This window comes from Sorghum bicolor, chromosome 2, assembly GCF_000003195.3.
Source record: "Sorghum bicolor cultivar BTx623 chromosome 2, Sorghum_bicolor_NCBIv3, whole genome shotgun sequence".
Classification (NCBI taxonomy): domain Eukaryota; kingdom Viridiplantae; phylum Streptophyta; class Magnoliopsida; order Poales; family Poaceae; genus Sorghum; species Sorghum bicolor.
The window spans coordinates 18919972-18947785 of NC_012871.2; the positions used below are offsets into that span (position 1 = coordinate 18919972).

The 27814-nt window shown below is 46.0% G+C and overlaps 1 protein-coding gene across 1 annotated transcript; it reads right to left on the bottom strand.

The window, feature by feature from the left end:
* Window positions 470-27814, bottom strand: LOC8061681 (nuclear pore complex protein GP210). The gene is made up of 36 exons (XM_021452659.1): window positions 27501-27814; window positions 26352-26617; window positions 25290-25459; window positions 24979-25195; window positions 24266-24609; window positions 23321-23500; window positions 23071-23209; window positions 22827-22975; window positions 22039-22150; window positions 20985-21583; window positions 20751-20874; window positions 20344-20624; window positions 19779-19883; window positions 19635-19697; window positions 19349-19540; window positions 18963-19022; window positions 18830-18898; window positions 18186-18311; window positions 17996-18115; window positions 17688-17807; window positions 17442-17597; window positions 17305-17367; window positions 17113-17240; window positions 16149-16533; window positions 4673-4775; window positions 4466-4596; window positions 4250-4321; window positions 3766-3847; window positions 3144-3251; window positions 2900-3041; window positions 2314-2397; window positions 2021-2231; window positions 1879-1933; window positions 1691-1785; window positions 1536-1596; window positions 470-1351 (listed from the first exon to the last, which is right to left on the bottom strand). The coding sequence occupies exons 1-36, from the start codon at window positions 27677-27679 to the stop codon at window positions 981-983; spliced, it is 5862 nt and encodes a 1953-aa protein (XP_021308334.1). The 5' UTR covers window positions 27680-27814; the 3' UTR covers window positions 470-980.

A 27814-nucleotide genomic window follows, 5' to 3' on the forward strand; every position in this document is an offset into this window, starting at 1 on the left:
TAACCTGGGAACCTTTTTCCCTGATTGCAGCAACTTGTTTTCGGTCAAACAAAAAAAAAGGCTACATGTGCCTTATAAATATTTGTGTTGGCCTCAAAAATGTCTAACTCTAAATTGACTCATCAAAGTCTGATTACGACCTGTTTGGTACAACTTATAATCTGCTTATGGCCAAAATAAGTTGAAACCAACAGCCAAACATGCTTTTTTGCAGCTTATTTCAGCCACGCTTATTCCCACAGCTCTCATTTGTACTAAAAAGAACCTAGATGAGAGCAGCTTATTTTGACTGCGGCTTTTACTCTATTTGTATAGCTTATCTGGGAAGCGCTTTCCAGATAAAATGTACCAAAAAAAGGCCATAGGCTGTTAAGCAATCAGGCCATTGCACACAGGAACAGAAAACAGAATGAGAAAGGGATTAAACTTGTTTGTGGAGCACATAAAGGAATATCTGTACACAGAGAAATGTCCTTAAGCTCCCCTACCTTTCTCCTTTTATGGAGGGGAGGACAGTATGAAATTTCTAAGCAACTTCCCTCATTAATTTGGCCACCATCAAAGTCATATTTTCACATGTGAGTGTGTACTTTGATTTTATCATGTTCATGCCATAGAAAGCAAGATGTCTATACCAAGGGCTTGGATGTTACATACTCCCATGTACAGACCTAAAATTACATGTCCATCAGAATTAACAACAGGCTTCTAACAAAATAAATGTCCTATAACTATTTGCTAAATGGCAAACAACAGGCTTCTACCAAAATAGATGTCCTATATCTATTGCCAAAATGGTGCACGGTATCATTGCCAATCGCAGGTGCTGCCAGAACCTCAAAATTGACAGCATTCTCACAGCATGGGTATACGCAGGCAAGAACTACAGCTGAGAGTTGAACCAGAACCTCAATCCAGCTGGAGAACTAAATCAGAAACGTTACAACCAACCAGTCCACGCTACAGACTGCCACACAAGCTCAGTAAGTGTTCTGAGGGTTGAATCGCCTCCTGGCATTGCGCTTATAGTACGGTGTGTCATCGATGGTCCTCCTCACGTACTCCATGAAAGGCTGCGGCGTACGAGGAGATAACTGACCATTAGCCGGGGACGCAGGATCAGCCATGGCTGCAGGATTGGCTGCTGGTGCTCGTACTGGTGTGGATGCTGCCATGTTCCTTGATGGTGCCTGTCTGGTAGGTCTCTGCAGCAACTTCATGAAAAGTGCAACAGTAACTATTGTCACTATGGTGCATGTGAGCATAACAGCAGATGTGGTTAGGCCCCATGATGATGGTGGCTCAGCCTTCTCTCCTGTATCGTAGCTGACTTCAACTTCTTCAGTCTGACCTGCATAAAGGTAAATACACAAATAGTAACTTCGACAGTATTGCAATTATCTCTGGGGCGTTCAATTATGAATTATATACTGCAAATGATGGATGATTTGGATTTTGATGAGGCAACCAGGTTATCTTAATTGTAGGTGATCAGCTTACTACAAGTATTAAACAAAGCAGATTAAATAGCATACCAGTGGCAGGAAGAATGATAGTAACCTTGTCAGAGAATGATTGCCTTTTTAGCGCTTCAACCTACAAAAGAATGAGCAAAGTCCCAGGTTGCCAGCGCTAAATATTAATGCAAAAAGAAAAGAAAAGAAAATGCTGCTTGTCAGTTGTGGCTCACCCGGTAAACAATTCGACTAAGAACACCATTGTTCTCACTTGTGTCGATACGACTGACTCTGAGTAAATCTTTAGCATTCCAGAACAACTCAATATCTAGAACAGCATAAACAATAGCTTGACTATCAGTTGAAGCACAAGCCTAATACAAGGGTCCAAGTTCACACAAACAATAATCTTTTCTCATACCAGTATTTCCATCAATAGTAATGACACTATGATTGCAACTTGGAGTCAAATTTAACTGCATGAGATAGGCACCTTGTAGTTAGTGTGAATAAAAGGCTTCATGCAATGAGCAACAAACAAGGGAGAGGGAGAAGGCACCTACTTTCCCAGATTCTTTAATGTAAAACCCTTTGACGAAAAGGGCATGTGCAGATCCTGTCACCTTTGGGTCTTCCTTTAGATTTGCACGAACCAAAATGTGTAAAAATCCTTCATTCGGGTTCAACTTCACCGGCAACAGCTGTGCAGGTGAATATGGATGAAACAGGCAGTACGATTTCTTTGTGGCATGGTCAATCCATGGCTCAACAAACCTAAAGGAAGCAAAAAACGAGATTTCAACTTAATTATTCAGGATTAGGAAGTTGTGTATGCAATGATGTGAAGGAAACATACCCAACAAAAGAAGGGTCAACCTTGCATTCAAAGGGGACATTAATTGGGCTCACAGATGATCCAGTGCTGTGCTCAAATGAATCACTATAGAAATAAAGGAGAACAGGTTAGCACAAGTGATATGAGTTGTTTCTCGTCAAAAAAAAAAAAGGTGATATGAGTTGTTACATTCCTTTGAGATTGGAGATAGTTGCAGATACATGTGATAAACTCAATTAGAATTTAAATGGGTACTTATCCAATTTCCATAGTGACTGCATTCCTATGCATACAAGTGTTGCAAGCCTCTCCTTTAAGATCACAAATTGCAGCAGATAACTTAAGAGTTAAGAATATGGAAATACTAAATGCAGTTGGCTTAGGTGGTATTTTCCATAGTGCTCATACCATGCACCATCTGTGCAGTTCAAATCAGTATGTTACAGTTTTGCATATTACAAACTAGTATACATCAAATCTATGTCTGTTCATGAATTGACACAAAGTGCCAAGGAAATTACATTGATAATATTAGAGTAGTTTCAGCTTTGATTATAATTTAATTACAAAAATGTGGAAGAAAGGTTAACATATGCACATTACAAACCTAAATCTCACAGAGAACTTGTATCCATCAGGCAGGCCAGCAGCATTAGTCAGTGTCTCCGCAGGAGCATCAACAACTATCTTGTTCACCTTGAGCACGGTGACAGTTGTTTGCAGCTTAAGATTTGAACCTTTGAAGATTACTGTTTAGAAAGAGTAGATTTGCGAGAAGTTGTCATGAAAAAAAAGAACAGAGTCTAGTTGATAATGTATTATACAGTTATACTTGGGCATATGGAGACTACCTTCTGCTACACCTTCACTACGTGCTTGTGCTTCACCAGTTATCTGGTTGATGTGCACAATCTTTTCATTGCTACTTAACCAGTGACCAAATCCACGCATGTCCATACCTATAACAGTAGCATGTTTATGACCTAAGAATATATATGGTAACAAAGATTGCTTACTCTATTAATCAACTAAATACTTGATACTACGCAAGCTAAGACATTAGCTGAAAACAACCTACTTCTGACCTATATATATCACCTAATATAACCCTTCACCGTATAAAGTTTGGGAAATGCAAGTACAACCACTTGAGTACAACTCAACTACTCAAGTACAACCAAGCAATGCACATATGATCTTTCCATCCAAGTGATCCCAACCATTGGATTCTGAGTTGTACTCAAGTGGTTGTACTTGAAGCATTTCCCAAATTTTATACAGGTGTATATATAGTTGTACTCGTAAGTTTTTGTCTTCACAGAAATAGCATATCATCATACTGTTAATTAGAATGTACCATTGAATGAGCAAATACAATAAAAAGGGTAGGATAAAGGATAAATGAGGGATCAACTACAACTATCAGGAAACTGTAAGATAGTATTAATAAGAAAATAATTTCATTGAACATACTGTCTCCGATAATAGTGAAGTTCAGGTGCTGGCCAGAATGAAGGATCACATCCCTAGGATACATTTGTGCTCCTACAGATACCTACAGAGTAAAACATGTAGAGTTGAGAAAGGGTGCATGCACTTGACTAAAAAAAGTGAGAAAAGCATCATCACTATTTCTCTGCATCATCACTATTTCTCTGCAGTTCTCCAGTTTAATGGCACTGCCACATCCAGAAAGTGCATAATGTAGCTAATTTGGTACACTACACATTTTTTCCTCGAACCAGCAGAACTGACCATCATTATATAAAGGAGTACACCCTAAACAATTCATAAATGAATCCCGCTAGCAGCTTTGGCAACTACAAACAAAAAGAGCCTACAAAATTTTATAGCTAGCAAGTATAAAGCACATTTTGAATTCGAGTTTGAGCAGCAGCAAATTAGTAGACTCAAATACAGCATGAACCGGCACAGGTTTATAACAAGAAAACTTTACCATTATGAAATCCACTTTATTGGGGACATTGTTTGCGTGGAGCCTTATAAGAGCAGTTCCATGACTTCTCGCCTTCAATCAAGTTAAAAAAAATACACAATGATAAAAGAATTCAGTTTGCATAAAAAGAATCAGAGTTAAACATCCCCAAGCTTTAAATCTAGTATTGTAACAGTATTCCTGAACTGAGCAGAAGCACATTGTGCCACGACATACCTGAAGAATAAAACGTTCACTTGTGCCATATGTACCATTAAAATCTCTTGGCATGAGAATGGACACAACATCAGGATAATTTGTCTCAATCTTTACAGGGACTACTCCATGAGCTTCGTTGAAGATATAACCTGATGAAAGGGGGCAAAAAAACATCAGCTTTAAGAATTGAAGTGTTTGATATTGATAAAGAGGCTATTGATCTACCTAATTCATCAGCATATTTTATATCCAGTTCAACTCTATCATTTATGGATAGATAGGCAATCTGGATTGATGATTCTGCAGCAGCTACCCGCACTTGTGCAACCTGAACAATAATGATCATAGTATCAAAAGAAACATCAGGCATAACATCATTTTCTTCTCGTTAATTCACATAATCGCAGAGAGAGGATACTAGCAACCCCAAAAATAAAAACGCATTGCAGTCTGACAAACAGTGTCACTTTTTTAGAAGGTTTTTAAGCTTCTTTGGCATTACATTCATGTGGCTTTTTATAAGCACTTCTGTTTTGCACTTCTGGGCATATTAATTGTAAGACATAATCTGCTGCCCCCTTTCTCTCTTCTTCCTGTCCAGGACAAAGGGCAGTAGTTGGATCAGCTCATGGCTGTCCAAGTCCTAGGTCCTGTAGAGTATATGGCAATAGGCCATACTATGTACTAGTAGAGGTACACCAGCAGTATGGCTGGTACTAGAGTAGTTGTTGGCTGATTTCAGCCTTGTACCCTAGGTGTATGTAGTTGGTAGAGCTGTACCTTAGAAGGTACATGTATTGGTGTATATAAACCAGCCCAATGCAATGGAACCAGCAGCAAGTTCATTGCCACTCATTCAGTTCCAGTTTCAGTTCAAGTCTGAAACTGTGTGTGTGCTGTGTGCGTGTGCAGTAGTAGCTCAGGGTTTTTCTTCTACCTTGGAGCAGGGGAGAGGGAGAGGGGAGGAGAGCAGGTGCTGCTCACCTCGGTGCAGGGTCACTGTGCCAACAATTGGTATCAGAGCCGTACAAGCCGTAGCTAGGTCCCCTGACCAGCAATGGCGGAGAGTGCGGGCCGGAATGGTGGCGGGGAAGGTGGTGAGCGACAGCTCCAGCCGGCGCCACCGCAGGTTGAGGTGCGCGTGGTGAAAGAGTTCGGTGGCAGCGGCTCCTGGCCCATGCTCACCCGGACCAACTACGGTGAGTGGGCGACGCAGATGAAGTGGAAGCTTCGCGCGCGCAAGTGGTGGCGGGCGATTGAGGAGGATGACCGCACCGAGGACGCCCAGGTGGGAGTCATGGAGGCGCTCATGGCCTCGACGCCGGCGGAGTACCATGAGGCGCTGGGCGCAAAGGACACTGCGAAGCAGGCCTGGGAGATGCTGGAGTCCCTGCGCATTGGCTCGGATCGAGCTAAGAGGGCAAGGATTCAGCAGCTGCGCAGGGAGCTGAACGACATCAAGTTCAAGCCCGGGGAGTCGGTGGAGGACTTCACTCTTCGCCTCCAGTCCCTGGCCACGCAACTGGCCACCTACGGCAAGAAGGTGGACGACGAGGACCTCGTCACCAAGTTGCTGTGCACCGTGCCGGCAAGATACTCGCAGCTCGCCATGTCCATCGAGACCATGCTGGACATCTCCACGCTGTCTCTGGAGGACGTGGCCGGGCGGCTGCGGGTAGCAGAGAGCCGCACCACGCCGGCGCCGGAGAAGGAGAAGCCCAAGCTCCTGCTGACCGAGGAGGAGTGGTCAGCACGCATGAAGGAGAAGAGGCGGTCCGGGGAAGGCTCCAGCCGTGGTGGCGGCGATCGCGGCGGCGGCAAGCAGCAGAACAAGGGGCCGGCGGACAAGAGGAAGGGCAAGAAGAAGTTCTCCGACCCAAACGCCTGTCGCAAGTGCGGCAAGGTTGGGCACTGGGCGCGGGAGTGCCCAGAGCGCAAGGAGAATAAGGATGAGGCGCACCTGGCTCAGGACGACAGTGACGGTGATCACGCACTCCTGATGGGTGTATACTGCGCAGGGGCGTGCGGTGAGGCAGAGCTGGAGGTGGTGGAGCAGAGGAGTGCACCGCCGGTCATCCATCAGCTCGAGGAGCCCCGCGTGCAGGGGCAGGCTCATCTGGGAGTCGCCGGGGAAGAGACGGAGCAGCGGTGGTACCTGGACTCCGGCGCCAGCAACCACATGACTGGTCTTCGGGCGGCCTTCTCCGAGCTGGACGAAGGACACACAGGGAGTGTCAAGTTCGGCGACGGCTCGCGGGTTCAGATTCGTGGGCGCGGCACGGTGCTGTTCCGGTGCAAGGACGGCGAACACCGCGCGCTCACGGACGTGTACTTCATCCCGGAGCTGCGTTCGAGCATCATCAGCCTTGGGCAGATGGACGAGCACGGAGCGGAGGTCATCATCCGCAACGGCGTGCTCAGGATCAAGGACCAGGATGGCCGACTCCTGGCGAAGGTACAGAGAACGCGTAATCGTCTCTATCTCCTTGATCTGAAGGTTGAGCAGCCATTGTGTCTGGCGGCGGCGTGCGCGGAGGAGCCCTGGTTGTGGCACGGCCGGCTCGGCCACCTCAACTTCGACGCACTGGGGCGGCTCGGGAAGATGGTGACCGGCACGCCAAGCATCAAGCACGCCGGGGAGCTATGTGATAGCTGCCTCGCCGGGAAGCAGAGGAGGATGGCGTTCCCTAAGGCGGCCAAGTATCGCGCGGCGGAACGGCTCGAGCTGGTCCACGGGGACCTTTGCGGGCCCATTACGCCGGCGACGCACGGAGGCCGGCGCTACTTCCTGCTGCTCGTGGACGACAGCAGCAGGTACATGTGGCTCCGGCTGCTGTCAAGCAAGGACGAGGCAGCGGACGCCATCAAGGCCGTCAAGGAAGGCGCAGAGGCGGAGTCTGGGAGGAAGCTTCGGGTGTTGCGTACCGATCGCGGCGGCGAATTCACGGCGGTGCAGTTCGCCGAGTACTGCGCAGGCGAGGGAGTTGAGCGCCATCTTACTGCGCCATACTCGCCACAACAGAACAGTGTGGTGGAGCGGCGAAATCAAACGATTGTGGGCATGGCCCGATCGATGATGAAGGCCAAGAGCATGCCGCCGGAGTTCTGGGGGGAGGCAGTCACCACGGCCGTGTTCATCCTGAACCGGTCACCAACGAAGGCACTGAAGGGAGTGACACCGTACGAGGCATGGCATGGGCGCAAGCCTAATGTCTCGTACCTGAAGACGTTCGGCTGCATCGGGCACGTCAAGAAGGTGAAGCCTGGGCTGGCTAAACTCGAAGACAGGAGCGTCAAGGCGGTGTTTCTCGGCTATGAGTCGGGGACGAAGGCTTACCGGCTCTATGACCCGATTCGGGGTAAAGTGCTGGTATCCAGGGACGTCGTCTTCGACGAAGCTGCAGCCTGGAGGTGGGAGGAGGCCGAGGCCGGAGGTGGACGAGGCGACGGAGGGATCCGGGACTCCACCGTGGAGCACCTGGTGATCCATGGCCACGGCGAGACAGCAAGGCAGCCGGTGACTGGGGAAGCGCCCAACGGGGCGGCAAGCGCTAAGCCGCCAGCTGCGGTCGAAGCAGAGGAGCCTCCTAGCCCGGGCGGGGCTGGGAGCGTGGGCGTGCCAGGATCGATGGGGGATGAATCCCCTGTCTCGCCTGCGCAGAGGACGCCGACGACGGCCACGGTTGAGTATGCCTCGCCGCCGTCCGATGTCTCTGAGTTCGTGGACGCCTTCCACGAAGGGGGGGAGGTACGGTTCCGCAGGATCGACAACGTCATCGGGGAAGCAGAGGTGCCGGGCCTGGCGGCTCGTGGGCTCGGCAGCGACGCTCTGCTCCTCATGAGTGCGGAGGAGCCAACCACGTTTGCCGTTGCGGAGCGCGACGCGGCGTGGCGCAAGGCGATGCTAGAAGAGATGGAGGCCATCGAGCAGAATGGGACCTGGGACTTGGTCGATCCGCCGGCAGGCTGTCGGCCGATCGGGCTCAAGTGGGTCTTCAAAGTGAAGCGGGACGAGCGCGGCGCAGTGGTGAAGCACAAGGCGCGACTCGTGGCCCGTGGATTCGTGCAACGCGAGGGGATTGATTTCGAAGAAGTGTTCGCCCCTGTCGCGCGCATGGAGTCTGTGCGGCTGTTGCTCGCGCTCGCCGGGGCCAAGGACTGGCAAGTTCACCATCTCGACGTGAAGTCGGCGTTCCTCAACGGGGACCTGGCTGAGACCGTCTACGTCAAGCAAGCGCCGGGGTTCATCGTTAAGGGAGCGGAGCGGAAGGTTCTGCGCCTGCGGAAGGCCCTCTACGGGCTGCGTCAGGCGCCACGAGCCTGGAACGCCAAGCTCGACGCCACCATGGCGGAGCTCGGGTTTCAGCGGTGCGCCACGGAGCACGCCCTGTACACCCGCCGACGGGGGAAGGAGCATCTCATCGTCGGGGTGTACGTGGACGATCTCATCGTCACCGGAGCGCGCGCAGCAGACATCGCCAAGTTCAAGGAACAGATGGCGGCGCGCTTTCGGATGAGTGACCTGGGTCCTCTGTCCTACTACCTCGGCATCGAGGTGAAGCAAGGAGAGGACACCATCAAGCTTGGACAGCGGGCTTATGCACTGAAGTTGATCGAGCGGGCAGGGATGGCAGGCAGCAAGGCGGTGGCCACGCCCATGGAGGAGCGCATCAAGCTCTCGAAGCAGAGCACCGCGGCGAAGGTGGATGCCACACTCTACCGGAGTGTCGTCGGCGGTTTGCGCTGGCTGACTCACACACGGCTGGACATCGCCTTTGCGGTGGGTTATGTGAGCCGTTTCATGGAGGATCCACGGGAGGATCATTGGGCGGCGGTCAAACGACTGCTGCGCTATGTTCAAGGCACGGCGGAGTGGGGACTTGTCTTCCCCAAGCGCGGCGGGCTTCAGCTGAGGGTGTTCAGTGAAGCACCGCCCGAGACCAAGGAAGGTGCGCCGGGACTCACGGTCTTCAGCGATGCGGATATGGCAGGAGACATTGACGGGCGGCGGAGCACTTCTGGCGTACTCGTCTTCCTCGGCGGTGCGCCAATTGCCTGGCAATCGTTGAAGCAGAAGATGGTGGCCTTGTCCACATGTGAGGCGGAGTACGTGGCGGCAGCCACGGCGGCGTGCCAGGTGGTCTGGATGAGACGGCTGCTGACAGAGCTCACCGGAGTTCAAGCGCAGCCGCCGGCACTCAAGGTGGACAACCAGCCAGCCATTGCGCTGGCCAAGAACCCAGTCCTCCACGACAGGAGCAAGCACATCGACGTGAAGTTCCACTTCCTTCGTGACTGCGTCGAGGGAGGACAGGTTGTCATCGAGTTCGTCGACACCAAGCGACAGCTCGCTGATATTCTCACCAAGTCGGCGCCTCAGGTTCATGGAGCTTCGAGGCATGATTGGCATGGCTGAGGTCAAATGAGGGCAGCAAAGATTAGGGGAAGATTTGTAAGACATAATCTGCTGCCCCCTTTCTCTCTTCTTCCTGTCCAGGACAAAGGGCAGTAGTTGGATCAGCTCATGGCTGTCCAAGTCCTAGGTCCTGTAGAGTATATGGCAATAGGCCATACTATGTACTAGTAGAGGTACACCAGCAGTATGGCTGGTACTAGAGTAGTTGTTGGCTGATTTCAGCCTTGTACCCTAGGTGTATGTAGTTGGTAGAGCTGTACCTTAGAAGGTACATGTATTGGTGTATATAAACCAGCCCAATGCAATGGAACCAGCAGCAAGTTCATTGCCACTCATTCAGTTCCAGTTTCAGTTCAAGTCTGAAACTGTGTGTGTGCTGTGTGCGTGTGCAGTAGTAGCTCAGGGTTTTTCTTCTACCTTGGAGCAGGGGAGAGGGAGAGGGGAGGAGAGCAGGTGCTGCTCACCTCGGTGCAGGGTCACTGTGCCAACATTAATTAGCTACCTCCACAGTGATGTCATAAATATTTTACTAGAAATAGCTATGTTTTTACGGCGACCAGGCGAGCTGCGGCGTTGGACCCCCTTCCGGACGCCTAGGCGAGTTAGGCGCTCGGCGAGGCGACGCCATAGACATACACTAAACTTCCATAGGACAGCAAAAACATAGACTTATACACACCTTTGTGCTGCCAATTCTGGAGCCCATGTAGGAGAGACAAGCAGGCAACTAGGCAACCAGATTAGAATAAATAGAAGACAGAAGCAGAGAGAGCAAAAGAACAGGGGTACAGGGAGGGAGAAGGGCATGAGGGGGAGGGAGAGCAGAGGAAGAAGGGAGAGGAAGAGCAGAGCCACAGCAGGAGAAAGAGGAGGGGGCGATATCAGTCGCGCGAATGGAGAGCAAAGGAAGACCGTGGAGCAGAGTCAGGCGGATGACTGTGGAGCAGAGTCGGGCGGCCGACCGTGGAGCAGAGTCGCGGACGGATGGGGCGGCCTCGCGAGGAGCAGTCGCGCGGGGAAGTCGCGGCCGCGGTGGACGACGGGGGCCTCGCGCGGAGTGTCTCGTGCTGACGGGGAGGGCCTTGCGTGGAGCAGAGCCGTGCAGGGAAGTTCGCGGGCGCTGGCGCCGGCGCCAGATTTGAGGTAGCGCTGCCGCCCTCTGCTTCTCTTCCTCCCTCCTCCCTTTCCCTTTCCCTTTCCCTCTCCCTCTCTCGACTGACTCCACTGGGACTCGGCAGGAGCTCTGGCGGGAGGTCTACACGCGCGCTGCATCCCAGTTTCCCGCGCGAGCGCGCTGCCGCGCGGGCTATTTCCCGCGGATTCCCGCCCTGCGGCGTCCGCCCAGGAGAGAAGGACGACTAGGCGACGACTTTCTACTCGCCGCGACGCCATAGGCCACTAGGACTGGGCGACCCCGACGCCCTGACTTGAAACCCGCCTGGACGCCAAGTCGTCGCCTAGGCGACGCCTTAAAAACAGTGAGAAATAGTAAAGACTCCTTGAGTGTCCACCTTCGCATTCCTGGCGCATGAAGCTGTCGCAGGCCATAGAGTGCTTTGCATAGGCAGTACCTTGTCTTCCTCTCCGGCGACAACGAAGCCTGGCGGCTAGCGCATGTACACCTCCTCCTTGAGGTCACCATTGAGGAAGGCAGACTTCACGTCCATGTGGTGGACTCGCCACCCTTCTTGAGCTGCTAGTGCGAGGAAGACCCGGACCAACTCCATGCGCGCCACCGAAGCGAACGCATCGTCGTAGTCGATCCCTTCCTGCTAGATGAAGCCACATGCCACCAATCGCGCCTTATGCTTGAATCACCGCGCCCTGCTCGTCCTTTTTGAGCTTGTATACCCATTTTAGGGTAATGGGGCAATGGCCGTCGGAAAGGTTGACTAGCTCCCAAGTTTCTCGACGGACTTGAGCTCCTGCTCCATTGCTGCCCACCATGTCGGGTCGCCTTGCACTTCAGCGTAGGTGATCGGTTTGCCGGCATGCGTCAGGTGCAGTGAGGCAAAGAGACGTTCCGGCTGACCTGGTGAACTGGTAGCCGATGATGTTCATCATTGTGCGGTAGCGGAGGGGCTCATTGTCGTAGGTGTCCAAGCGATCCTCGTCATCCTCCATCGGCATGGCGTACTCTACCTCAGTCTGCCCACCATGTGCTGGTGTCGCAGTTGGCGGTGCAGCTGATGCAGTAGCTAGGGACACAGGTGGTGTAGCCGGCTATGGCGCTGATGGAGTGATCTCTGCCGCCGGTGAGCCTCCGGACTTCCACGGATTTGGCGACAGCAAGCACAGCGGAGCAGGTGATGTAGTTAGCGTCGGTGATGATCCCCTACTCCTCCAATCCACACGTACTCGACGATGAAGTCATTCACCGCCAAAGCCGAGTCTTCCACGCCCTTGGTCCAATCCTAGCCGCATCCTTCATCAAAGACGACGTCGCGCACCACTCGCATGCGCTGGGACACCAGATTAAGGACACGATACGCCTTGGCACCCTCCGCGTACCCGATGAAGACATTAGGCTTGTTGTGGTCATCGAGCTTCCCCACTTGGTTCAGCTCCTTGACGTAAGCGAGGCAGCCGAAAGTGCAACTGCAAGCTCTTCATTGGTGATCGATTGAGCAGATGGACTACTATCATCACCGTTTCCTCCAGGCACTTGGCCAGCATTCCCCTCTGCTTCAACAGCGCACACACAATGGCTTGCTGGTGATCGATTGAGTAGATGGACTATTGTCAGCACCGTCTCCTCTAGGTACTTGGCCGGCATTCCACAATTTAGTTCCTGCGCTCGACGACACCGTTCTGCTGTGGCGAGTAAGGGGCGGAGAAGTTATGTTGGATGCCTTCATCGACATAGTAGGCAGCAAACTCTACGGCGGTGGGTGAATTCCCCGCCGTTGTCGATGCGCAGCACCTAGAGCTTGCAGCCGCTCTCTCTTGCTGCCTGCACTTGCTTGATGGCGTCTGCAGCAGCTCCCGCGGCAGGAGGACGACCCACATGAAGCGGAGTGTGTTGTCCACCGGAAGGAGGAAGAAACGCCACCCACCTAGAGTCACGGACGTCACAGGTCCGCAAAGGTCGCCATGACAAACTCGAGCTGATCCTACGCGCGGTACAGGGCTTGGCAGGGAAAAGAACACCTCTTCTGCTTTGTGGTGACGGAGATGTCGTAGAGCTGCTCAACATGGTTCATCACCGGCAGCCCGCGCGCCATGGCCTCCTTGCCTAGCTTGTGCAGCACCTCTAAGTGGAGGTGTCTGAATTGCTCATGCAAACGCCACGCTTCATCACCATACAGGGCGAGGTAGAGTGGCCGAGCCACCTCGAGCTAGAGGACGTAGAGGCGGTTCCGACCGCGGCAGACCTTGACAAGAAGCCAGCTGCGCCGATCCCAAATCCTCAAGACTACCTTGTCGATCTCCACCCTTGATCCGCCCTCATCTAGCTAGCTGAGGCTCATGATAATGATTGAGTTGCGCAGCGCCGGAATGTAGTAGACGTCATGCAGCACCCGGCGCTCACCGGTCTTGCCCTCAAACATGATCGACCCAACGCCCTGAATTCCCACCGTTGAGGCATCGCCGAACTTGACCGAGCCACGAACATTGCAGTCGAGGTCAGAGAAGAGCTCGCGACGGCAGGTCATGTGGTGGGTGGCACCGCTATCGAGGTACCAGCCATCAAGCTTGTCCTCACCTGAGCCGGTGCTGAGGAAAGCGCGAGCTTGCAGTTCGTCAATGTCGACGTTGTTGGTGAACTTGGTGCAAAAGGTCAGCGCTTGCACCTTTCCGCTGCTCCCTTCTACTTCTAGCTCCAGGAAGCCGTGCGCCAGAAACAGAGCAGCCCTCCTCTCCTTCCGCGACGTGCGCCGCGCCACCATGCTCGCGTCAAGGATGGGGGCAATCCTTGGCCCAGTGGCCAGCCTAGTTGCAGTTGAGGCAAGTGTCATCGCGGGTTGCCTTCCGTTCGCCACCGGCAACGCCTACCATGTCTGCTGGACCGCCGCCGTCGCGATCACCCTTGGGCTTGCCTTTCTTGCCAACGGCATTCCTTGGACGTTCCGGAGGGTTCCTTCTCCAATGCACGACACTACTCCACCGTGTACAACATCTTGCCGCCGACGCCACCCGGCTCGGCGTGTGGTGCCTCCTTGCCAATGTTTTCAGGTCGTCTGGTCGAACCTGGTTGACCACGATTAATCACGATAAATCGAACTTGTACAGGTCGACAGTACCCTGATCAGTCACTTGGGACCGATTAGGACGATTAATTGCAATTAATCGCGATTAATCGGACTTGAAAACATTGCTCCTTGCAATCTTGCACCGCCTTCAGCCTCCTGGTCACCTCCTTGACGAGGAGCGCGCCTCAAAGTCAAAGAGAGGCTACCATACCTCTTCCCTTATCTGCTCTACAACTCCCCTGAACCACTCAATGCTGCTGTGTGCAAAGATCTCCGTCCCTCCCTTTGGCCATCTGTGAGGAAGAACTAGGGGCGCCGGCCACAAGGGAGAAGAGAAGGGAGCACCGACAACAAAGAAGCCGGTCACAAGGGAGAGGAGAAATAAGGGGCCCACCGGGCGTTAGGAAGAAGAGGAGTCACCAGCAGTGAGGAAGAAGAGAAGGATTCGCCAGTTGCGAGGAAGAGAAAGGGGCACCATCCACAAGGAAGAAGAGAATGGGGCTAGGCAGCACAGCCAAGGAAGATGGGGTCTCTGACCTTCGTGCCGGACAAGGAACGAGGAAGGTCAAAGCCAACGAGCCACATGGCAACGTGGAATGCAGATGCGCAGCAGCTGCATCAGCACACGACAGTGGTAAGCGCGTGGCAGCAGCCACTGTGTCGAGAGAGCGGCGAGGAGAGGAAGGACAGGCTTCTTTTTTTTTGAGGGGGCATGCGAACTCAATGCAAAACAGAGGGGTAGAGGTCGGTATTGAGGGATGAAGGCAAAGAGCTGCAGGTGTAGTGAACACCATTTGGTACTTGGATCAATTTCCAATTCTGAATTCTAACCATCCAAACATCCGCATTAGGATCTAACCAATATCAATTCCAAATTCTAAGGTTGAATATCCACATCCAAACAGGGGCATAAGTTAGCTATCCTAAAATTGAAAAAGAACGTACTATATTAGTGCTATACGGATCAGAACCGTATACCTTCTCAGTAAGACAGATCAAACAGATTATCATCGAAATGATTCGAACTGTTTCAAAGATCCAACATGCATTTTTTCTGCATTGGGCTCTTTCATCAACTGATGTAGATCAGTTAATCCACCCATAGTTTTCCTTTAGGGAAAGATAATAAAATGGCTCCCTGTGCACTGATCGATTATTTCTCCCACTCTCTCTGGCAGAAGCAGCACCACGGCTTCTCTATTCCATCTCTCTCCCAAACAGCCAGCCAGTGATCCTTGCCACTCACAAGCTCCTGCCCTTTAGGCCCTAACACGATGCCCCTTAGATCCATCAGACCACCACAGCTACCTCCATCTCCAGATAGACCTATGCTGCAGCTTCCCAGAGTGAAATTTCATCGGCCACTGTTGCCAAAGAAGGCGGGGATGGGTCCCTTCCATTCTTGCTCCTTCCTCGCTTGCTGTTCACGGACGCCCAGAATTTTTTACTCCATTGACACCAAGGCAACACCTTGAAAACCATGACCGATTGTCTACTGATCTGTCCAGTTCCCTAGATCTAGGGGGCTTTTTAGTTGGCTTATTGGATTTCCTCACCTCGCCTTGCCTCGCCCAACAAGGTTAGCCTTGCCAGCACAGGAAACAAGGCAGGCGAGCAAAGAAACCAAACACGTTGTATGTTCCAGTTTCTTGCCCATCGAAGCGAGGGGAGATCAAGCAAGAGATCTAAATGTGCCCCAAGTGACCTTGATATTCTAAATGAGTTCAGTAATGTACAGTTTCAGAAGAAACATAGAAACACAAATAGAAATCTTTGTAAGTACTCCCTCCGTTCCAAATTATAAGTCATTCCAAGAATCTTGGAGAGTCAAAGCATTTTCAAGTTTGACCAAAAATATAGAGAGAAATATAAAGATTTATGTCATAAAATAGGTACACTATGAAAATATAACTAACAAAGAATCTAATGATACTTGGTTGGTACCAAAAATGTTATTATTTTGCTATATAAATTTGGTCAAACTTAAAAAACTTTGACTCTCCAAGATTCTTGCAATGATTTATAATTTGGGACACATCATAACTATATGACTTGTAGCCGAAACAAAATAACATGAGTTTCAGCATCCAACCTCGGCAACCCGTAGACATGCTGCTATTTCTGTTCTTCCAGCTGAGTGATCTTTTGCTTGAATACAATCAACTGAATTGCTTTCACCAGTCTGAATCTTACTTCCATCAACTATCCTACCACTGCCCCTTAGCAGAGAATACCCAATGGAGCTCTCCAGGTCAAGTGAGTTTGGTTCTCCAAGTGAATGTGCTGATCTAGGCAAAAGGCTCGTAGTAGTATAAAAGGGTGGGAATAACCAAGTCATAGGTAGTACAAGTGCAAGGGGAGGATCTGGAACCACAAGAATGGTCTTGGACGCATTGTATGATACAACAGATCCAGAGGTGCCAGGTAGCAAGAAGTCACAAGTAACTGAAATGGAAATTTTAGTTTTCCCAGCAGACCTGTCAAAAAAATGAAATAACATATTAGGGCAAACTTGTTGCTATCTGGGTTACCAAATACACAAGGGTGTTTCATTATGTGTTTGAACCAATGGGAAGGGAGGAAAAAGAAAGCTTCCCCACTGGTTTCTAGCTTAAGTCTACGAGAGCACTCCAGAACCCAGCAACTGGTTCAACGCAAACTTAACACATTTTTACCAGAACAATGATTATTTCCTTTTACTATAAAGATCGAGCACCAAATAAAACTATTTCAGTTGATTTAAGGTTAGGGCAGTCAATTCTATGATATACACAAAATCAGTTCACTGGAGATTTACGGTGTGTTTGGTTTGAGGAATCAACTTGTCCTAGATGAAGTGATGCATCATGAGTCCATTCCTGAAATTTGGTGGAATGACCCCATTCCTCATACTGGTACTAATTATTAGCTTGTGAGGAATGGGGTGGTCATGGATCAACTCATTCTATTCCACAAACCAAACAAAAAACCAAACAAAAAACTAAAGAGTGAGATGGTGATGGACCACATCATTCCACCAACCAAACACCCCATTAGTGTAGTGCTCCATACTATACCTTCCAATCATATGAGTGATAAAAGACTTGCTGCTGCCATTGGAAAACCATGGACTGTTTTTTCCATCCGTATATAGTCCTTGATCAAGTCTGTATTGCCAAGATTTAGCTGATTGGAATATCGCAACCTAAGGCAGAATAACTTATTAGTACACTGTATACAAGGAAAGTAGGAGTATTCTGAATTCTGACCTTCTCATCTGCTATCATCCAATTGTAACTTTGGCAAGTTTCATAGAAGGAAAATAGATCACCCTGGAAAGCATAGTCATTTTAAGGGATGACAAACAAGTAAAGATAAGCATATAGCAAACAGATATTAAGCACACCTTAGGCAGAGATGGATAAACTGGCATCCTACAGCCAATACAAAGACGTTCACTTTGAGTATTCAGTGTCATAGACACTGGGATGTCCACTTCGACTCTTCCAAAAGCTTCACAAACTAAGGTACCTCCATTTGCTAAAATAGCAGCACGTACAGTCTAAATAGTGCAATAGCTCAGTACATTGAATGCATAACTGATCCAGATTCAAGGTTCAGGAGTAAATGGTCTCAAAATGGTAGAACTTACAGAGTTCCCCACAGATTTTGCAGATAGTTTCCCAGTAATATTTTGAACTTCTACAATTTCCCTGTTCAAACTTGAGTACTCAATGGAAACTCCAGTTTTTGGACCACCTTTAACAGAAAGCTAAGCAGGAGGAAGATAAAACTCAGGACCCACAATCTCTTAACAAAAATAGAAATAAAATGCCAATGATCTAGCAACAGCATGCTAATAGTACATGCCCAAATGAGCATTAGAAACTTATAGGGATGCAGATGTAGCTGGCATAAATTTATAGAAAGAGAGCAAGTTATTAATGGTTAGTTGGTTACCACAAAAGAGGCGCCTGGAGTGAGGTAAATATACTCAGGATGTATTTGCAATGGTCTGTACACTTCCACCTTGACAACCTGACTCAAAACTCTCTGTCCAGAGTGTTGTTTAGTACTGACCTGAAGATTGGACATAGTAAGAATCATCAACCAATACAAGCAACTGAACATATATCTATCGTCAACTTACATATAGAGATGTAATGCCAATTTTTGCAGCTTTAATTGAAAATTTGGGTCCACCCATTGATTCACTTGGACCAATAAGCTCCAGAATCTCATCGCCAAGATGCAACTCAATGTCCATATATTTGAACTGCAAAGATGGAGAGATAATGAGATATTAGCAAAATCAAAGAAAAAAACAGTGTAGCCAATCAAATGAGCCAAGACTGAAACAAGCAATCAATTGTCACAGCAAAAAGGTTTGAAAAGGAACAAAAATCATGGATACAAATAATAACAACCTATTTTGCAGGATTGAACCAACATGATAACTTGAAGAATTAATAGAAAATGATAATAAATACTCCCTCCATTCCAAATTATAAGACGTTTTAGCTTTTCTAGATACACTGTTTTTACTATGTATCTAGACATAGTGTATATCTAAGTGCACAGTAAAAACCATAAATCTAGAAAAAGCCAAAATGTCTTATATTTTGGAACGGAGGGAGTAGTAAATAATAAAAAGCGCTGAAATGAGTTTAAAAGGGTATTAAATGTAAAGTTACGACATTTTCATCCAGAAAAGTGTTGAAAATGAATAGTGCCAAATTTAACCAACATGCTAGAAAAATATGCAGCAGACACATAGTGCCTCCAAGCACAAACCTGAGAATTGCCAAATATTTGTCCATCTTGAGTGCCAGCTAATATTTGAAGATCTTTTGTACTTCCTTCCTATAAATGAAAGAATCAGCAAAAAAACACAAAAAAATCATAATAAAAATGCAGATCCTCATACCATAAGACTGATGTGCTCTTCTGCGATTATCTTAATCCAGTCAACATTTGCAACTCTCGCCTGCAAACAGATAAGAAAACAGCACCACAGAAGCTACTGTCAGTTTGATATACAGTGGCCTAGAAGGAAGATTAGCACATCTTTATTGATGAGGGATAGTCTGATGGAAGTTGACTGTAAATTAAGGATGACAGGTATATACCAAAAATTATCATTATCCCAAGACAAACACTAAACAAAGCACAGACACAGAGATATGACTCAAGGGATGCTGACAACCATTTGACCAGTACAAACATAGTATGCAACAGAAGTCACTTGATTGACTTGTAATAAGTATAAAAAGTATCAGGAGAATTAGGAAGATAAGTGCCAAAGTAATGTACCAAAGAATGAGTAGTTGCTCTTGGGGAAAGGCCAACATCCTGGATTGTGACTATAGCTTCGCCTAAGCCTTTAGCCTCAAGAATCAATTGAGAACATAAGGCTTTTCCCGGATGTGTAACTATTTGCACCACATGTGTGTCATTGGTAGAAGCATCTAGGGAGCATGTTCCACCACTTACAATCAAATTTTCCTGTGGCACAAATGCATAAGAGCATAAATAGCTAAGAGGACTTACATTACTTCAGATCATGAACAGGATATACAAGAAGTGAGCAAAAGTTCACCTGTGCTTCAGGATGGAAAACTAACAAGACATATTCAGGGGTGACTCTTAATGAAGAAACAATCTGTTTAAACACAGGCTGAGTGAGAAAAGAGCTTTAGCAAAATTGGTGAAAAGTATTCATAAAAAAGCCCAGTTAAATTACCTGCAACTGAATAGCATCTGTGAGACTATGAAATGTGTATTCTTCCTCATGAGTTTGGCCAGCATATTTGGTAGAGAAGTCAACAACTGTAGCACGTACAGTGCACTGGAGGTTCAAAATTGAAAATGTTAAGACATTTGCATTCAATCCACAAAATTCATACATCTATGATGGTATGCAACCAGCATTGGATTATTGGTCATATAAAGAGAGTGGTGAATCACCTGAACTCAATTGGAAAGAAATTGTGAATGCTGCTGTAAATGCAAGCTAATACCAGGGATGCTTTTTATTTACTTCCTCCACCCCAAAAAGAACGCAACTTCTAGGTTTGAGACAAGTCAAAAAAAATTTAAGTTTGACCAATTTTATAGAAAATAGTATCAACATTTATAGGTTTACTATGAAAATATATTTCATAACTAATTTAATGATATTAACATGGTCAGACTTCAAACTGTTTGACTTATTGGGAAGTGAGAATTGCATTCTTTTTTGGATGGAGGGAGTAATTAAAGAAACCTAAATTCAATACAAGGCAATTTATGAATACAACTATACTGACCACTCCTGTAGAATTCTGTAGGACAAGAAATCTCTCCCAAGCTGACTCATCAAGCATTTCAGCAGATTTGGTTTTGTCAAAGTAAGCAAGCCCTTCACATCCAGTGGCTTCCCATTTCAGGCGAAGAGAAGATGAATTAGCAAAAAATCTTCCATTTACATGTATACTCGCAGCAGCTAGACGTATATTTCTTCCGTTGGAGATTACAATGGGTGATGCTTGCAATCTATCTGGACCACGATCAGCTTTCCTAGCATCTTCCAATATATCAAGTCGGTTTTCTGTACAGTCAAAGATAACAATTTAGTAGGCTACCAGAAGGGAACGGTACCTAAACTTTCAACATGAAAATGTTGTACTTTTAAGGATCATTAAATTGGATATTAATGAAAAGAACAAGAAAGTACCATTTTCATTCGCTATCAATGTTATTTCTGATGGGAAGTCACAAATAACAGCGAACTCTGATTTGGAAATTGCAGGCACTGGATGATCTTTCCCAACCATGTTCCCACGTGAAAACAGCAATTTCTAAGGAAAAATGGATTATATTGAATATATCTCAGTGAATCAATTCACTAGAATATATTGCAATATGCAGTTCATACATGAAAATGCAAAAATCAATTTTAAGTACTTACATAGCTCACTTTGCTTAGGCAAGATACTCGGTATAGTCCACTAGATAGTTTCTGCACAGCAGTAGAACTAGTAATACGATTTTTGGATTCACCAATAACATCAACGGTTTCAACAAAATCAACAACTTGATCCCAACGTTCTGGTCCTCCAAAGAGAAAAACATCCATTGTTGATCCAGGAACTAAGTATAGCTCCTTGGGAGAGTTGTTATCCATGTTCTTAATCCTACTATGTATTCCAGATAAGTCAAACCAGTACCCACCAAATTGGTTTCCATTTCCCCCTTGAAGAACCACAAGAGGATAATATGCAGAAATTTTTGAAGTTGCCTCCAGAGAAATAGGTCCACCAAATGTCTCAATATCTGAATCCAAATCAACTGCAAATGTTGCAACTATTGTGGATCTGCCAGCAGAAGATGCACCCAGAGAGACCCAGGCACAAGGATTCCCGTTTTGGCCCCAATAACCTGAATTGTGTTTTATGTCCTCGATGCTCGAAGCCTCAGCAGTGTTAAGAATGTGAAAAGACTCATCGTCAGATAGTAGACTCCACCTTATAAAAGCATTAAAATTGTTACATTGTGAGAATGAGTGTCCTGCAGAGAGAAACATTGATAGCTTGTTTAGAACATAACAGTTTGTAGGCAAAAATGATTAATTAGTGATCCAGATGCTACCACAAAATGGATAAGTTCAACATAAGCTTCTGTCTTCTTGTAAGAAAAAGATGACATCTGATGTGAAGCCCTGAACAAATTATACTATTTGCTGAGGATGAGAACAGAACAAGAGAGAGAAGACAGCAGGAGGGATTAGTATGAGTAGTACTCCAAAACTTAGCATTCTTATACTAATGTCATTTTGTAAGCCACAAGATACTTTCCATTCTTGCACTAATATCATTTTGTAAGACACAAGCTACTTTCCATTCTCTTACTAATGTCATTTTGTAAAGAACAAGCTAATCTTCGTCTGCTTTGTACCAGAGGGACTGAGTGACATAAAATTCAAGTTGTGTGAACTGCCATATGTTTCTTTTTAGCAAACGCACCAGCAGATGTTTTTAACACCGCAGCAGAATGAAGTCGTGTTCCAACAGGCACCTCCACAGGAAAGACTGGCAAGATAGACAGTATTGAAGGAATGGAAACTTCAACAATGACCTACATTGCCAATAAAACAAAATGAGCTACCAGGAGTCTGAAATTTGTGGAAATGGAATACTATTATTGCAAAGGAAGACTTCCACTAAAAGTAAAAGAATGAAACAGAACTGTCATAAATCATGAAATAAAATGAACCCAGAATGAAACTACAAGTAGAACAGTAATCAATTAACCAGTTAATTGAAAATGTGAACGAAGGCACAGTACACTACATCGCCCAGAATGAACCCAGAATGAAACTATGTTTTTTTTTCTTTTCAAGAACACGTGTGGAAAACACAGATCCAGTAACTTCATTGCATCTACCTATGGTAACAAGGAAGGTGTCATAATATGCTTTGCCCAAGAATAAAGGCCTCAAACAAACAATTGTAACAGAAAACAGTGCACATATGCTAGATATGCATCAGGTTCAGAAGTCCGAGGGCAAGAGAAAAAAATAAAAGGAAGTAATTATTCTGTAAGAAGCTAATGTTATAGTAATCAGCACTAAATAGTGGGAAGTTTGAAGTTGAAACCTTACACATCACCAGTAACTCAGCACAACATAACCAGTGATTCAATAGATAATCTCTATTCTCTAGGAATAACATGTGTCAATTTTTATATCATGTCAACCAGGTAAAGACTTCAGGAAGGGTTAGTATTTAAAAAGAAAATTAGATAGACAAACCTCATCAAAATTCAAGAAATCGAACGCAGAAACTACTCGGATGACAGCTTGACCAGGCTTTTTTGCACGCACGATACGAGAGTCAGACACAGAAGCAACATCCTCATCAGAGGAAAATAACTTGTAGTCATCCAGCGTCTTACCACACCCTTCATATGAATGCAAAGACAATATAAACCTACTCAAATTACAAACCAAAAGTCGGTAAAGAATATGCAGATATCAGTATAACACAATAACCAACCTCCAATTGCCTTCATTTCAATTTCCTGATAAATTCCAGGAACCCAGGGCAGGTAAATAACATTGGAGTTCTCCATTCCTTCATCCCAAAATGCCTTCACCTTACTACAAACATTAACTTCTTGCACAAGCTTGAGAACCTAATATTGCACGCATTAATTAGGTAAATCGGAAAACCATAATGCCAACATCACCCTAATAGTCTCTGCTAAACAAGGTACCAACAAAATACACACATGAGTTGGATGTACCTTTGTTGGTCCAGATGCCTCCGTTAGGTAAGTTAAGGAAGCAACTAAATGCCCTTGTCCCTGGGAAACAGGACTTAACAATCTAGAAGTTTGCACTTCATAGGAACCTGTAGAACTGTCTGGCACCTGCAATAAGTTCCAGAATTCCATGGTACTGCTCTCCAGTTTGAGCTCATTTTCCTACCAGTCAAAGAAAAAATAATTAATAAACAGAAAAGGTTCCAATAAAGATGGCAATATCTGAACCTAAAAATAACATCTCTAACAAACTGCTCAAATGATGTAATTATTTTATGTTTCGTGCACTGCACAAGTTTCATGCAAGACTGCGCCTGTCATCTGCATGAACCAAGGAAATGTGGTAATTATGGAGAAAACGTATTGAGGCAGCAAATAGTGATGTCCCATATAATCTAAAAGCTCAAGCTATTAACATATGCACACAGATTAGTGGAACACCGAACACAGCATTGCATGTAAATAGAAACATAATCATGCTTAGGTCATGTTTGTTCGAGACTTCGAGTTTTAGGAACTGAACCTAGTTTGGTTGGTACTTGGTAGGGGGTCTGTGTGTACAGCCCCCCCACCATAGGTTGAAGGCCTTTTTGACTTGAATTTGGTATCTATTTCTTCTTATTTGCAATATCACATTGTTCCTCCTACATCCTAGGATGGTATTTTTTGTTCTTTTGAGCTTTTGCGCTTAATACTACAAATTGGATAAACTTTCTTTTTCCTTGCATCATGAAGCACACAATGATCGATGGAATTTAAGAAACGTGTGCTTGTAGTTCTACAAGTCATCCACAAATTAACCTTGAAATAATTTCCAAGAATTTTCCTACAATCTAATGACATGTGCAGTATCCGCATATCAAATAGTTAATAGTAAGTAACATATATTAAGAGAACAAGTAATCAAATTTATCATATGAATAGTACCTCTGTAATATATATTTCCCTAGCATCAAATCCCTCTGCAAATGCTTTGGCAAGGACCATGTATTTTCTTCCAGGATAAACATACCATACTTTTGAGGATGGAATATTTGTTATCCCATGAAGATAAGCAGAATCATCCATAACAGGGACCAGATAAAGGAAGAGTGTCCGTGGAATAACAACATGTAGAGAAGATACTTGTTCATGACCAGAAACTCTTGTGTCTTCAACAACCACCTTAGTAAACCCCAGACTCAATGCATGCAAGATACCCAAGGAATCCACTTGTGCCACAGAAGAGTTTGTTGCATGCCAACGATGATATTGTGATGGTAATTTAACCGCTAGTGAAAAGGTAGAAATGGAAAGGATCTGTTAGCTTTCAGCACCAGAGATGCACTAAACAAAATGCAGGCAGAAAAGATGTAGCAATGAGAAAATAATAAGTGCCATACCATAATACAGAATCTAAACTAAAACTAGATATTTTAGCTCTGATGTCATAAAAAATGTTTTATTTTTTCCCTGATATGAATACAATGTGTTTTGTGTAAATTATTCATCTGTCGTGATTCTTCTCTGATATAGCATATAACAGGAGACCATAATGTAATTTCATCAGTGAACACAATTAGGTAAGTTTCGGTGTTCAGAGAATTCAATGGCAAATGATGGGCAAATGATGACAGAACTTGATCTGTTAGAGAAGGTACCTTGAGCAACTTTTTGCCGGAATACCTTGAGTTTAAACTTCACCAAAACACCAACAGTCACGAGAACTGGTGATGATGGCTCTAGTGACATGGCTTCAGCAACAGTTAATGTGATTGTGTCAATCACATGATCAAACTGAGGCTCAAACATCTGGGCTTTAACAACCTCTTGGCCGATCTCAATACCTTTCACCACAAAGAAATCTGAACCAAGATTCTGCACAAGTACAGCAAGAAAATTCAAAATATGCATTCTTATGTAACTGAAGAGTGGTCAAGGGAATTGGAAAACAAGCACAAAAACAGTTTACCTTGTCTTCTAGCTCAAACCGAATATTCATATCACCACAAAAGCCACCACAGTCACTCAAATGTGTTTCTTTCAGTGGAATACGAACAAGATGATTGCTACTATTATCAACCAACCTCGGGGTAAGGTGCCACAAAAACTGCAATCCCACCAATGTCGAGAACACATTTTCTAAACCCAAAAGGAACCAAATTAAGTATGCTAAAATAAGAGAACATAGCAGTGCCAGGAAAAAAGCAGTGTTATCTTAAACGCTAAATGGTAGACAGTCGATCGTCCTTTGTTTAGCTTTTAAGCCATTTAGACTGTTTAAATGGAGCTAAACGGCCTAAACGATTTTGTATAGTAACACCAAAATATACATATTTATGTATGTAAAAAAGCCAAACATGCTAGAAAGTATACATATTTAAGCATGTAAAATGTAATTATTCTACCAAATGATCTTTTTGGAAGAAACTAAATCCCACTCCATCTCATATACTTATGATGTTAATTAGTTGGGTGCCAAGTGTGGTAGTTCCGTAGTTGTAATCCTCCCATTGAGTAAATGGCGAGTTAAATTTAAATGTCCGTTTAGCTCATTTAATCATGTTTAGCTCTGATTCTGTTTAGACTATCTAGACAGTTTTTAACGGTTTAAAAAGTTTAAATGGTCTAAGAATTTAATTCACTGTTTAGGGCCTAAATGACACAGTTGGCCTTCATTTACCGTTTAGAAGTTGTTTAAACGAACTAAACATTGTTTAGGTAACAGTCATGAATGGTTTCATCTCTTGCCTAAACCAACTTTCTTGGGTCTAAAAGGCTATGTCAGACTGGGGAGAGAAAAAAAACTTACTAAATCAAAAATTGTTCCAAAAGGAAGCTCTTAGGCCAACAAGAACTTCAGGGATATTAAGAAATAAGAACCCAGTAAAGAAGGAACAAAAGGTGATGTAACCCAATGATTTACAAACTATGAACCCAATTACTAGATAGAAAAGGCAGTATCACTGTTTATATGAACTATATCAATTTCATATCGTAAGAATGAAAGATACAAAAGGTTTATATGAATTACCTTCATCATCGAAGGCATGTACACGTAATGTGGCAATTTCATCTAGATCAATTTTAACAGCATGGTGGAAAATACTGATCCGAGAGATCTTGTCTACGAATACTTTGCAGTGTATCATGATTCCACTGATAATATCAGTCGCATAGACAGAAGTCTCCCTCCGGCCGGAGTATGGGGCAATTGATGCCAAACGAGCACTAGTCGAGCATCTGCTGCTATCATTGTACTCTGGTTTAACTGAAATAAGATCATGATGATCCCATGACCTGTAAACAAAGGAAACCGAAGGCATTAACCTCCTAATAATATTGTGAAATGGGAATTCCCCGTATGCATAAGTAGGACAGAAGCATGGTACTGGCACGGTTTCTAATTTGTGGGAAAAAAAAACTTGTAATGCCTATAGATCCATGCATAGGTAACAATGATTCACCTGGCCACATGATAATACATACTACTTTAAGTACATTTGCTCCTAAATAAAGCATTTACAGAATCGAACAACTAAGCACAGATGACTATCGCCCTGAAAATGTGAGGTGTGCATCCCGCATTCTGCTCTAGCATAGTCACTAACTTTCTCGAACACACGGAAGATTTGTGCATCTTTGTATTAAGAAGAAAAGGGGTAAGAAACCTTACAACACACACACTCACACACACAAGAATGTAAAAAACGTTTGCGACTTATGCTTACAACAAAAAGACGACCTTGACCAAGAGACCAGACACCTACTGGTTGCCTGCAGGCTCCAGAGCTAACTTAATCAAAGGTCAACAAAACAGAGGTAGAGTCATGTTCAAGCTACGAACATGGAAAATCAATTACTCCAAGTAAAAGAGTACAAGTTCAGTTCCCCAAGGCCCTAACCATGACCAAACTGCTATCCTGTGGCTTCACCAGGGTTCACATCTGGGCCACTCAGCCAAAGTTGAAATCTGAAGCAAGCAAGCGCATGGAGCAAATCACGAAGCATAAATCATCCCTAATCGCAAGCTGCAGCAACAATCAAACGTGGAGACGCTCCAGTGCTCCACGAAGCCAACGCAGCAGCGCACGTCGCAGAACGGCAATCCACACTCCACGCCGAGCGATCACGCAGCACCCGAAGCAAAAAATGCTAGCAAAGGACGGCTACAGAAGCATACCAGGAGAAGCATCCATCCCCGCCGATGAGGCGGTACTCGACAGGCTTCGTCATCCGCGGAGGCAACAGCACGCTCAGGTCCGCCATGTGAGGCCCGCCTGCGGGGTTGGCGGCAGCCGAGGCGCATAGCAGCGCGGCCACCATTGCGACCGCCGCCGCAAAGGCCGGCGGCGACCCCATCGCCCCGCGAAGCTTGTGGAACTATCTGCAGTGACAAGCCCGGCCAGTAAACCCTAGTTGGAACTTGGAAAGGGGGGTTTAGGGAGGGAGAGGCGGAGCAAGGAAAAGTGAAAGGTGGCTTTGCGGCGAACGGGG